Source organism: Pundamilia nyererei, unplaced genomic scaffold, assembly GCF_000239375.1.
Source record: "Pundamilia nyererei isolate P.nyererei 1_Seehausen unplaced genomic scaffold, PunNye1.0 scaffold00080, whole genome shotgun sequence".
Taxonomy (NCBI): domain Eukaryota; kingdom Metazoa; phylum Chordata; class Actinopteri; order Cichliformes; family Cichlidae; genus Pundamilia; species Pundamilia nyererei.
Genome location: NW_005187481.1, coordinates 120,354 through 133,107, shown reverse-complemented (window position 1 = coordinate 133,107; position 12,754 = coordinate 120,354). Strand labels below are relative to the sequence as shown.

At 39.5% G+C, this 12,754-nt stretch overlaps 1 protein-coding gene across 1 annotated transcript in view; it reads right to left on the bottom strand.

Annotated features, from left to right (window-relative positions):
• LOC102207058 (serine/arginine repetitive matrix protein 3-like) overlaps positions 1-11,960 on the bottom strand; it is an 18,075-nt gene extending 6,115 nt beyond the window's left edge. Inside the window, exons 1-5 of the mRNA XM_005737767.1 lie at positions 11,857-11,960; positions 11,037-11,199; positions 1,524-1,819; positions 1,167-1,400; positions 961-1,086 (exon numbers count right to left, since the gene is read on the bottom strand). Of these exons, the coding sequence (XP_005737824.1) occupies positions 961-1,086; positions 1,167-1,400; positions 1,524-1,819; positions 11,037-11,165 (785 nt within the window). The 5' untranslated portion in view covers positions 11,166-11,199; positions 11,857-11,960. The remainder of the gene's footprint in view (positions 1-960; positions 1,087-1,166; positions 1,401-1,523; positions 1,820-11,036; positions 11,200-11,856) is intronic.
• Between the last annotated feature and the right edge of the window lie 794 nt (positions 11,961-12,754).

The window sequence follows — 12,754 nt, the reverse complement described above, 5'->3', positions numbered from 1 at the left end:
GTCCAGACGCTTTTCTTTGCAAGCTCCTTTGATTACTAGGCTTGATACATAAAGACTCAAACTGATATTTGGATGTTGGCAAGTCAAACCAAGGTGGAATTTACTATAAAGCAAAACAGGCAATTTCACTTGCATTTCTGCTTTTGTGTACTCACAGTTTTAGTTGTAAGTCTACACAGAGCTGTATGTATCTCGTCCCAGGTACCACCAAAAGGCACATTTTTTGCAGTTTCAGTTCAATCTTTCTACTGAAATGACTCAGAAACACCATATGATTTGTAGTTTTTGTTGGTAGCATTTTTGCTTTTAATTCATACAGTATTTCAATTCTCTAGTGCTATAGTTAGGCAATAATAAAAACGTGTTTAGTGAGGGACATTGCAGTAAATGAAAGTACAAAACTATTACACATGGTATGTCATCTCTAAAGGAAATGAAACATGATGGCAGAGTAAAAACCCAAACATAAAGGACAGTGACCACTTTATTTCCCTCATGATGCCCATAGAAAGTCTGAAATAGATGTTTAAAAGCAGGAGGTAACATTTTCTGTCTACCAGAGCTCCACCCTTATAATGACTGCATCCATTTATGCCTGTGGTTTTTCATTTTTATTCCACATAAAGGATTTAATGGCTCTTAATGGGTTTCTTAAAAATTACCAGTCGTGAGTTGAAACAGAAGCAAAATCCCTTTTCTTTATTTCTTTTGCCTGCCTTTGTTGTAATTTGAAGCTATGAAAGAATGACTTTTACCCCAGCATGAGTACCATCCTGCCAAATCATGGGACATGCTTTAAGTGTAACGCATTAAAGTGTCTCATATTTAAGAGCCACTCAGGCTCTGTGAGAAAGAACAAGATACATGGCTGTGTTATTCTGGGGCTCGATCCTTGCAGGGAAGAGCAGAAACACACACACACAATGTGGAGGAGAAGTGTGTTTAATCATGTGGTGTTACCTGGTGATCCTGCGAGCCTCCATGAAGCTGGGTGAATCTCTTCTTCTTTTGCGGATAGGTGAGTAGCTGCGTGAACGGCGGCGAGCTCGGCTGTCGGTGTCAGAGCGGTTGGCACTCTCCCTGTCCCTGTGTGACACACAAATCAGTCACACCATCGACCAATGGGAGCATATTATAAATCTACTATACATCAGACAGCGGCTCACCTGGAGGCGTTTTGCCTATTGTGCGGGGACTTGGCCTTGCTGGGTCCTCTGTCTTTGGAAGCAGAAGGCGAGGATGAACGCCCGCTGCTCCAGGAGCTGCTGCGCTGTCGGAGGTTTGCCTTGCTCCCAACTTTGTTGGCTGACGTGTGCCCTGGAGACGCTGATGTGCTCCGGTGGCGTGCCTGACCCCGACTGGATTGGTGGTGTCTCTTGGAAGAGTGGCCACCTTTTCCCCTGGGGGAATGGGAAGTATAATCCAGCAGATGTCAAACAGTTCTCTCTCATTTGCAAAGCCAAAGCGGTGAGGTCCAGCAGTGATAAGAGCCTGAAAGTGCACAACTGCAATGGAAGGCTTACTTTCTGTGGTGACGAGAGCTCCTCCCTCTGTAAGTATGGTTGTGCTGGGAGTGGGTCGAATCACTGCTGTGAGCAGGGGAGTGGGAGCTCTTATTCTGACCTCTCTGGCCTCCTCTCCTCCCTGACGCCTTGCTCAGAGAGCTCCCTATAGCTGTGCCCCTGCCATCGACACTCCCAGTATCTTCTGCAACACACATCTTTCCCATCTGGTTCCTGATAGGGGCGCTGTGGATCTTGTGCTCTCTCAGCAGAGATGACTGGACGCTTGCAGAGCTGGCAGTCAGCATGTGGAACTTCTGTAGAGAAATGATCACCAACAAAAGGGAAAAAAAAGAAAAGAAAAAAGAAAAAAAAGGATAAAAATAGCATCAGAGAGTTTTCAAGTTGGTAATTGAGAGCTATGGTGTACTTGCCAAAAGAAGGTAAACATCGAAAAGAAAAAGATCTAGGTTTTCTCCATATGGCTTATAGATAGTCCTCTATGGTGCAGCGCATGCAATACTTGGCATGCAAAACCATAATGAGTTGAAGAAATAATAATCGCAAAAACAAACAAAAATCTAGGAAAAGGGGGAAGAGAGGGTAGAAAAAAGAAACAAAACAAAACTGTGAACCAAATAATTTTAAGAGCAGAGGCAGAAATTAGAGAGATACAGATTTTGTAGAGTAGAAACAGAGGACTTCTTCAGTTTTTTCAGTAATGGTTAAAAAAAGAAACGAAACAGAAAGAGAAGACAACTTGACGGAACATCACAGAAATGGAAGGAACAAAATAAAGATCACAATTATTGTATCAATCGAATCAGAAAACAAATCTTCTGCTACTCAATTTTCTCTTTCTGGATTTTTTTTCCTGAAGACAATTGCTGAGATGTGAACAGCGACCCATTTTCTTTGTTTTTTTTAATGGTTACTCCCTTTAACTCCCTTCTGGTTAACATCCACTTACCAATAAAGTGGTATTCCCTCCTTTAGTAGGTAAGGTATGAAGAAAAGGGAAAAGTGGGGCAACATAAGTGCATCATTAGATTCACAAAATGCAAGAGAAAAAGACACAAAACCCTTCCCTGCCAGTGACTCATGAGACAATGCATGGAAATCAATAGAAAAGAACTGAAAAGCAAAGAGGAAAACCACAATGTGCAGGGAGTCCCTCACACAGAGAGTTAAATCCTCTGGGTCCAGTCACCTTCCTAAACATCACAGAGCAACGGGTCGGTGAGAGTTAAAGATACTTCCTTTACCTTTTTGCTCTTAGTGTGCTTTATATAATGAGACAGCCTGGACTCTTTAATGTCTTTCATACAGGACACTTACAGTTCTCACACTAGCAGAATTTTGCTATTACATGTAGTTCCAGGGAGTTATTGCTACATTAGAGAGTGCTGTATTAATAGGCTTAAAAAACTAGACATTTTACCCAAATCAGTGATTTTTTTAGAGTCAGGAATGACCTTGAAGCTAACAAAAATTGGCAAAGCTTTAAAGGGTATAAAGCAGACAATATCATACACTTTTGTAAATCCCACAAAAAGACCAAAACAATTTTTGGTTGGGTTTTTCTGCTCATAGTTGCTTTGCATCTGCAAGCCACTTTGGGAATCAGAACAATGACATGCTGCCAAAAATAAATGAGTGTATAAGGAAATAACACCTGACTTTAGTGGTCCGGAATAAACTGCACTTAATTTATTTTAGCAGGGCAGCCAGTTCAATTGCTTCACTGGGCAATCTCTTATTTCATTGGCACCAAATGTGTGTTAACGCACGGTTAAAAATAGTTCCCATGTCATGCAACATTTACTCTGGAAATTATAATGGCCAGAAAGAATATTAGGAGAGCACTGTCCCCTACGCAGAGCCACTAGCATGGCAATAGCAGCTTCATTTACCACTTTGCTCGAGACAGAAAAATGTAAACTCTGAATTAGATATTTCCAGTTCCCAGATTCTCTGGCACACTATCAACCACCACCAACTAGTTTCAGTGTATTGTCATTAGCTAGATTGTCATGGAATTTGGTTGATAACTTGATGACAACGATAAAGCCTAAATAAATTAAAATGCAATCCAATACTTCAGTGTACAACATTCCCGTCAGCCTCAGCTGTATTTTGTGTTAAATCAGCAAACTAAGAGCTAAGTACTAAACATCAGCATCATTACTGTGAACATGTCTTCACTTCACTTTTGTGTCTAGCTTCAATGGCTTCTCTTCCCTTAACCTGGTTCTGTCAGGGGTCTCTTACTGTTAAAAGGGAGTTTTTCTTCCCTACAGTTACCAAGTGCTGCCCACAGGCATCTGATTGTTGGGGATTTCTTTTACCTTACAACATAAAGGACCTTAAGACAATACTAACTGTTAACTAGCACCATATAAATTAAACTGATTTTTGTTATAAAGTCTTACCAAATGAAACTGTTTGTAGAAATTGAACTATTGGGCCCCATTCATAAATTATTGCACCTTCGGTAAGAATGTACAACAGACTGGGTACAGGAATTGTATTGACAGACAGCCTGTGTTGTTTGCTTTGGTCTTTTCAGGGGATTTCATGATAAAATAAAAACTAGAGTGCTGTCATCCTTAAACAGTATGTAGAGAGAACCTCTATTTTAAGCATAGGACAAAAAAAAATAGAATTAGCATTACAGTGGGAGTTTAGGGACTAAAATTTGTGATGCACAGTAATGCACTGCTCACTGTAAGCAGGCCAGAAGGTTAATCTCCAAAAGGCGCTTTGTCTGAAAGCAAATACAGCTGGGTCTTCCGCATGCATTATCCTGTTCTGTCTGAGCTGCTATCTGAAGATACAACAAAAGCACCGTTCTCCACTAGAGAGGAGACAACTAAGCGTAATAATAGGAAAACACAACCACTTGTGCTTAAGACAGTTATTGGAAACAGTCGAGGAAATCAATATGGTGAAAATCAAAAGACGAATGTACTAATTCACCGACAAACAGAGAGATGCTGGACAAACAGGAATGCATTCTACCAGAACAGAGAGAAAAGAAAAATAAATGGACAGAAATGGACCTGGAAGATAAAGCTGGATACTGGACTTCAGGATGAAATTAAGCAGGAAAGAGAAAAACCAGAGCGCTACGTAATCCAATCTTTTAAGAGTCAAATCATAATTGATGAAGTCAAATTAATTTGGTTAAAGACCATTGGTAAACAACAGAAAGAGAGAGAGAGAAAGAGAGAGATTGAGAGAGAAACATTGACGTCACTCAGGCTAGGGTGCTTGTCACATTCTCATCTGCATAAAGATCACGTGCGTAGGCAAAGCATTACCTACCTTCCATTTCAATCAGTGACACGTATGCAATATCAACAAAAAACAGGAAAGAAAGAAAAAAAGGAAAAAAAGAGGAGAAAGGAATGTTCTCCGCAGCGAAAATGGGAAAAAGACAATGACCTCTTTTAGTATCAGCGCTACATATTTAGTCCAGAGACTGAGAATAAATTAAACCAAGCAAAAAAAAGAAAAGAAAGAAAAATAGAGGGGGGAAAGTAAAAATCAAAATCAGATGGAATTCAAAATCAAATTCAAATTCAAAACAAAGGATGAATCTATAAACTACATGATTTGCTCTGTCTTTTTCGCTTGTACAAATGCAGCCATATTTGTATCAAAACAGGGGAGGGAGGACAGAGAGGGACAGAGTTAATGTTAGTGGACATCCATGTAGAGTAGAATTGCTAAATGGAGACAGAGGAGGAGGAGAAGCAGGAGGAGGAATAGGAAGGGGGGTCATGCAGAGCTGGCGGGAAGAAAAATGGCAGGACAACGAGAGTGAGATGTGAGTCACAGAGGACACAGATGATCGGGTAGGAAAGAGGAGGAGGGGTTTAAAAAGAGTGCTGGAGGGGAGCAGTCAATGCTAAGATTGACAAACTAAAGAGTCAGCACATCTGAAAGGGACCCCAGTCACATTTTGGCCTGGGTCTTCTCCAGCAGTAGCAGCAACAGTAGGAACAGCACTGGTCTACTCTGTACTTTATTTTTGGACGTCAGCCCAGCTTTCTTCCAGGCATTCCTTTGTGTTTATCACCATAAACACAGGTACAACAAGAGGGCGCCTTAAGGAGCTTTTCTGAGCTTCTGTTTAAACTGTTAGTGTGTACAGAGAGCTTTCAATCAAAATGGCTTGAGTCCCTTTAAAAAAAATCATGTTAATTAAGGTGTAAGTTGTCCGAACTATTTTCGAAAGTCCATGTAATCGTGTTTAAAGATATCCATTAATAATGCGCAGGAACAAATTAGCCCTTTTGGGACCGTTTCATCCACTGTGGAGGAGGCAGAAATGGATGCTTCCCATAGAAAAGCCTAGGGATGCTGCAGGATGGATCAGTTAGTAGAAGCCTTACCTCTGGAAAAAAAAACAGTATAGTTAGATAAATTATAAATAGTTTGTCTTTATTGTCATTTGTTGTTGTTTGATTAAATCTGATGAGCCTAGCTCAGATTGGCTCACTACCCCCCCCCTTGTGGCATGATAGAATTAAAGAAAGTCGCCTTTGTTGCTTTCTTTTTTCTTTATCTCCAACTTCTGCAGACTAGACTGCAAGCTGTATTAGTGTATTGCTCTCTTTTGGCATTTTGTATTTAGATTTTGTCATTTTTGAGATATGATGCTATAAACGGACCTTGAGGAGACCCACACATTGCACAGTTTTAGGGAACACATTGTGTTAATCCAATTTATCCAAACAAAATGGTGAGATCCTCACAAGTGGTTTTCAAAGGGCAGTTAGGTAAAAATCTGTTTTGCAGTTAAACTTGTAATAAATAATTATTCTATTAGCAAATAAATAAATACAGATAAACTGCTTATTTGTATTGTGTCTTCTTCCTGTTGTAGCTGGTTGCAGCAGATGGCCCGCCCCTCCCTGAGTCTGGTTCTGATGAAGGTTTCTTCCTGTTAAAACAGAGTTTTTCCTTCCCATAGTCGCCAAGTGCTTGCTCATAGTCGGTCATGCTCTGTATTATTGTAGGATCTTTACCTTACAATATAAAACACCTTGAGGTGACCGTTTCTGTGATTTGGTACTATATAAATAAAATATCTGGAATTGAGCTAAAATTAAATAGAGTTGATTTGAATTTCCATTCCCACAAACAGTTAGGAAATGCTCATCTTGAAGAACATTTAAATCAAAAAATAGCCACTGTTGTAGTGGGTGTTTTTCTCCAGTGGCAACAAGGAGCAGTAAAGAGCAAATAAAAGTAAAATTTACCTTGAATTAGAATGATTTTCAAACTGCATGCTGTGTTTTTCCAGAGAGAAGGCTTTGGACAGATGGACTGACTGGTTAGTTTGGCCCAACAGCAGCTTAACAGCACACAGCTGTTACTCTGAGCGTTCCTCTGGGACATCTGAGGGACTCCCTCCCACACAGTGAATAAGACTGCTTCAAACAGAGCTACAGGATGGCTACAGGAACACAAACTGAGATGATAGATAGTAAAACCAGAGCTGCTATGCAGAACATTTGCTTAGTCACACAATTGCTGCAGTAAAATCAGACTTCAGTTAGATCCAGGATCTGTCACTCATAACCATCCTCCCGTGCAATGTTCCACTTTGATAATTTTTAAATATTTGAGCTTTTGGTGGAGATTAAAAAGAGTGGTAGTTTATGTGCCACAGAGATGCTGCTTTAGAAAATGTGAGCCAATTACACGCTCCTCTTATACTATTTCCCAACAGAATGGCTCAAATGTACATGACCAAACAGAGTTTGCTTGGCATTGTCCAGATTAAGTATAAACAAAAAAGGCAGGAACAGAAGAGATACTGCCTCTTAGGGGCCTCATGCACATCGACATGGTGAAGTAAAGCAACAGAGAGGAGCATCTCCTTAACCCCTGGTGGTTTGCCAGGAGCTGTTAGACGCCTGGAGGAGAAGAGGATCTATCACTGAGCAGAGCATGTGCTTGAGAAGAAAGACAATTGTATTGACAAAAAGAAACTGTAACACATACCCAGTTAACCTACTTGGTCCAGTTCCAAAGCATTTGAGTGCTTTTTATATAAACGAGACAGAAAGATTTGGGCATTTATTCATTTATTCACCACTTAAATTGATAAGGAAAACAAAGTAATGAATGAAATAAGCAGAGAGAGAAAGAGAGAAAGAGATCAGATGAGACCCCGTAGAGAGACATGCAAGCTGAAGTAGGAAATAGAAGGTGTCAGTTCTCAGGAGTGAGTGTTTGCAGCCTATTTAAACTCATATTTATCAGTGCTTGCTGATTTCACAGGTGATCCCCTTTGTCTAAGTGGTGTGTTTTATTTAATTTTAGTGTAATCACTCATCAAACCACAGCTCTAATGACCCATTTACAGTATGGAGGAGCAGGGATGCTTCCATAATAGCAGTAAGCAATTTAAAGCTCATCAAAGGGTTTGTCTTTGTCTTCAGGTAATCAGGGGCTCATAAACATGGTAATGTTCGAAAATACCAAAACAAACAACGAGCAGCTTCAGCCTGAACAGACAGGGAGGACTACATTTATGATTTATACCATGTTATCCTCTGTCAGTCTACTGTGAGCTTGCAGTGGAGTTCTTCATTTGAACAACAGAGTAATTAATCCATCATTCCTTAAAGGACCTGTCGAGTGACATGTTTTTATGCAAATCCGATTTAAAAAATACTGAGTAGCTGTCTAAATGTTTTGATAAAAACAGAATGCAATGATTTTCAAATCTCATAAACCCATATTTTATTAACACCAGAAAACACAGAAGCTATATCAAATGTTTAAACTAAGACATTTGACTCATTAGCCTCTTCTGAATTTGATGGCAGCAACACATATCAAATGTTCACCAGGCTGCAAAAACACAGCATCTATAAATTGTAAAAGAATTTCAGAATAAGGCCCATCAACATATTCCATTTAGGAGATCTCATCATCTACAGTACATAGTACCACCAAAAGAATCAGAGAATCGGAAGAAATGTCTGTGCACAGTGGAAAAGGCCAAAAATCAATACCGAATGCCTATGATCTTTGAACCCTAAGGCAGCACTGTACTAAAACAGGTATGATTCTATCCTTGTAATCACCTCATGGGTTCAGGAACATTTCCTGAACTCGCTTTCTGTGAACACAGGGTGAAGCTCCAATGAAGAAAAAAAACATTCTTCTTTTTTGGAAAACATGGGCATTGCATCTGGGCTAAAGAGGAGAAGGAGCATCCAACTTGTTGTTAGCTCTTGCTTAGAAGTCTGCATCTCTGATGGTATGGGGGGGGGGGGGGGGGGTGCATTAGTGCCTATGGAAGTGAGCTTGCACATTGTGAAAAGCACAATCAGTTTTATAATTTACATACAGGGTTTAGAGAACTCACATATCAAAGTGATGCTAAACCACATGGTGTATCTAATTTATTACAACAGTATGCCTTTATAGTAGAAGAGTTGGGGTGATGAACTGGCCTTCCTGTAGTCCAGACCTTTCACTAACTGAACACACAAGGCACATAATGAAAATAACGGTAAGAAAAAGAAGACCCAGAACTGTTGAGCAGCTGTAATCCTATAACAGACAAGAATGGGACAACATTGCTCTCCCAAAAGTCCAGCAGCTGGTCTCCTCAAGCATGGCCCTGTTCCCAGTTTTTTGAGATACGTTGCTGTCATCAAATTCAAAGTAACTTTTTTTTATGTTCTCAGTTTATACATTTGGTACATTTTTTGTTATCTATTGTGAATAAAACATGTATTTATGACATTTGCAAATAATCACCCTCTGTTATTTACATTTACACAGAATCTTAAGTTTTTTGGAACTGGGGTTATAGCTCTTAATGCAGTGCAAGATTTAGACATGTATGAAAGATTTAAAGAACCTTGAGCCAAAACAAAAATGCGGTGTCATATTTACATGAAACACATGCGTTAAAAATACCGTTATTTATCGCTTGTGTTTGACTGTTATTAGCATCCACAATCAAAAATGTAAATATAAAGTCAAATGTAGCATCCCTGCAGCTGGCGAGCCTAAAGAAAAAACATGACACTGTGGCAAATTGGCTAGTTGATTTCTTTTCATTTCTGGCATATGTGATGTCTCCCAGTCTAAATAAAGGAAAGCCTCCCTCACACTGTTCATGAAAATTCAAAAGATATTGACGTGACATACATTTTCTACTCCTGTATTCCTGTGTTTAGTTGTTTATTTAAATCATGCAAAAGGGTGTCAACTTTGAAAGTGTTACTAATCACTCGTCTGTTTATTACCTCATCATTGAATCCTGTGCTTTAATACAGTCACTGTATCAAAGAAAGATGTAAAAGTCAATTTTAAATATTATCAAAATTGTCTTTAACTGTTTAGATCACCAGTCAGATCTGATTAATTAAAAAAAAAATGCAATAGTCACCCCAAAATAAGTAATAATAAAATCATAAATACCCAAAGCTTTTAAATCAAAAGTCTTTGAGTGCTCATTTTTGAGAGCAAATTTTCTGATTTGTAATTACTTGGGCACTGATTTTTAATTACGTTAAAGATATCCTCACTTTAGCTGACTTTTATGTCTAAAAAAATGTTTCATCAATAAGTCATAAGGTAATTTTTCTTACCTTTTTAATTATGACACAGCAAATCCATGTTTGCATTTCTCTTTATTTCTTCTTCCTTCTTTCCTTTTTTTTTTTAATCTTCCATATGTGCCAGGATACTCAGCTACCACTTAAAAGTTTGCTATAACTCATTCTGGCCTGCTTGGATTCAGACTTTCCAGTAAGTATTTGGATTATTCTGTTTGAGGAGAATTTGCAGATTGCTATCACTTTATAGCACTGTCAGAAATCAGATTGCGCCTCTTTCAATGCTGATTAATTAAGTCTTTATCTGGCGTAAAACTTATCACACCTGAGTTGATATTTCTTCGCAGGTTTGGGCCTTGTGACGGAGAGAAAATCACACAACTCCACAACATATCGTTTTTTGCTCCTTTGTTTGGAGACTTTGTGCACCAATGTGGCTCGGATCCCCATCCGAGGTGTGGTACGCTAATGCTGTGTGACTCAGAGAGTATATACTTGAACGGAAACACTTAAACTTTTCTTCTCTTTGCTCCCTCTCTGTATTACTGGCAAATAACAAGAAAAAAAAGCAAAAAACAAACAAACAAAAGAAAAGAAAATAATTTTTTAAAAAAGAAACACAAGATGACAGGAGTCAAAGAGAGCCAGAAACAAAGCAGCAGGAGCGGCAAGTTTTGCGAAAAGGTTTGTCTTTGACATGTTGAAAATAATACCATTAATAATAATTATTATAATAATAATAACTGAGCTATGACCTAGGAAAAACTAATAAAAGAACACAAACCTCTCAGTGTCTTAGATGAGAATTCATGTGAACCAACACAAGAGAGCAAGTTAAAACTCATTTGCAGGGGGCTGCGGCAAATACCACCAGAGGGAGGCCGGGTGGGAGGGGGTGGTGTGTGTGTGCGGAAACAAAATAGAGGAGATTACATACATCGTTCCCTTTCTCGCCATCGGTGTGGTTGAGTCTCCCGGCCTTGCCGTTGCGGCTTCGCTGGGTGTGGTCCCCGTTGTGCCAAGTGGTGGGACTCTCGGGGGCCGGGGACTGCGGGGTGTCAGACATCTTTTGACCGTCTGTCTTGTGTTTGGAGTTTAATCTGGAACAGCAGGGCACACCACTTTACTCTAACTTGGGTGCAATCCGGTAGAAACAAGCTAGTACATTCTATTTCTCTGATTATTCTTGTTTATCTCATTTGCTGCTTCACGAATATTGAATTTTGTTTGCTATTCCAATTCACTTTGCATTTTGCTTATTTTTACACACAAAAAGAGGCTTCGCACAAATAACGTTTATAGAGAACTCTGCATAATGTTTCCCTACAGTTTAGCTTAGACAGGTAGAGAGTAAAACCTTTTTTCTTACTTGCTGATCTGTTAATGCACATTATGAGTCATGTGATCCCTCAAGAGTGACTCTTAATTATTCAAGAGCAATTATAAGTAATGCAAAAGGCTGAACTATAATACATAACTACAGAATAAAAAGATAAATGCCCCATGAACTGAATAAACAATGAATGCTTTGTCATCTAACCGAACATGAGGGCAGAGTGAGATATCACAACCGTTTAGCAGGGCGAGTTTAAGAAATGCAGGCAAGCCACATTTGTATCCCAATCTATCGCCCTGGGGGTCAAGAGTAAATGATGGGAAGACTTACTGTCACCAGAGCAACTGCTTGACAGTCAGGAGAGGTATTTCAGTGGGACTATACTGTCTGTGTGCGTGTGTGTACAATGGGGGAGGGTTACCTGGTGGGTGATCTGGAGGCACTCCTGATGGAAGACAAGGAGGGACTTCGAGAGCTGCAGCAGCTGCCTTGACGCTGTGAACTCCTGCTGGGTGTTTCATCAGGGGACCTGACAGAGGACAGCCAATGGACAAACATACCACGCACACACATGTACACACATCCATAAAGCCACGTGTATGCATGCATACATCATGGGGACACACAGGCCACAGCAAGTTCAGTAGTCAATCTCATGATATGTAAAACAGGCAATGCACTGCAAAATACTTTCAATATATATATTCTAATAGAGGGTGCAGGATATATATATATATATATATATATATATATATATATATATACAAATACATATATATATGTGTGTGTGTGTGTGTGTGTGTGTGTAGCAAGAGAGAGAGAGCACGGTACAGCCCAGAAATTGTGCTGAACTCACACGCTTTGCTTAGAAGATGCTCTCAATTCTTTTACACTTGTTCACATTCTGTGTGAGTCTAAGCCTGAGATAATGGCTGTAAAGTGCCAATATAAATTCATGAGTAGGCTCAATGGGACTTCTACCTATTGTTGAGGAGTTAAGACTGTTGTTCACTGTTTGTTTTAATGTGAACTGAGGAAATGTGCATTAAATGTTACTGGTAATGAATGAAACTTGGCTACTCTCTTATAAGACATGCAGACTATCTGCTCTACATTTACATGGATTAAAGAATTGTTATGGGAGATTTTAACAGAGTGAATCTCAAACGGACATTTCACAACCTTCACCAGCACATCAACTGCACGAGGACATTAGACCACTGCTACACCCCGTTCAAGAACTGTTACAAGGCTCAGGCCCTGCTGGCATTTGGAAAATCGGACCATTCCGCCATCTTCCTCATGCCTGCTTACAAACA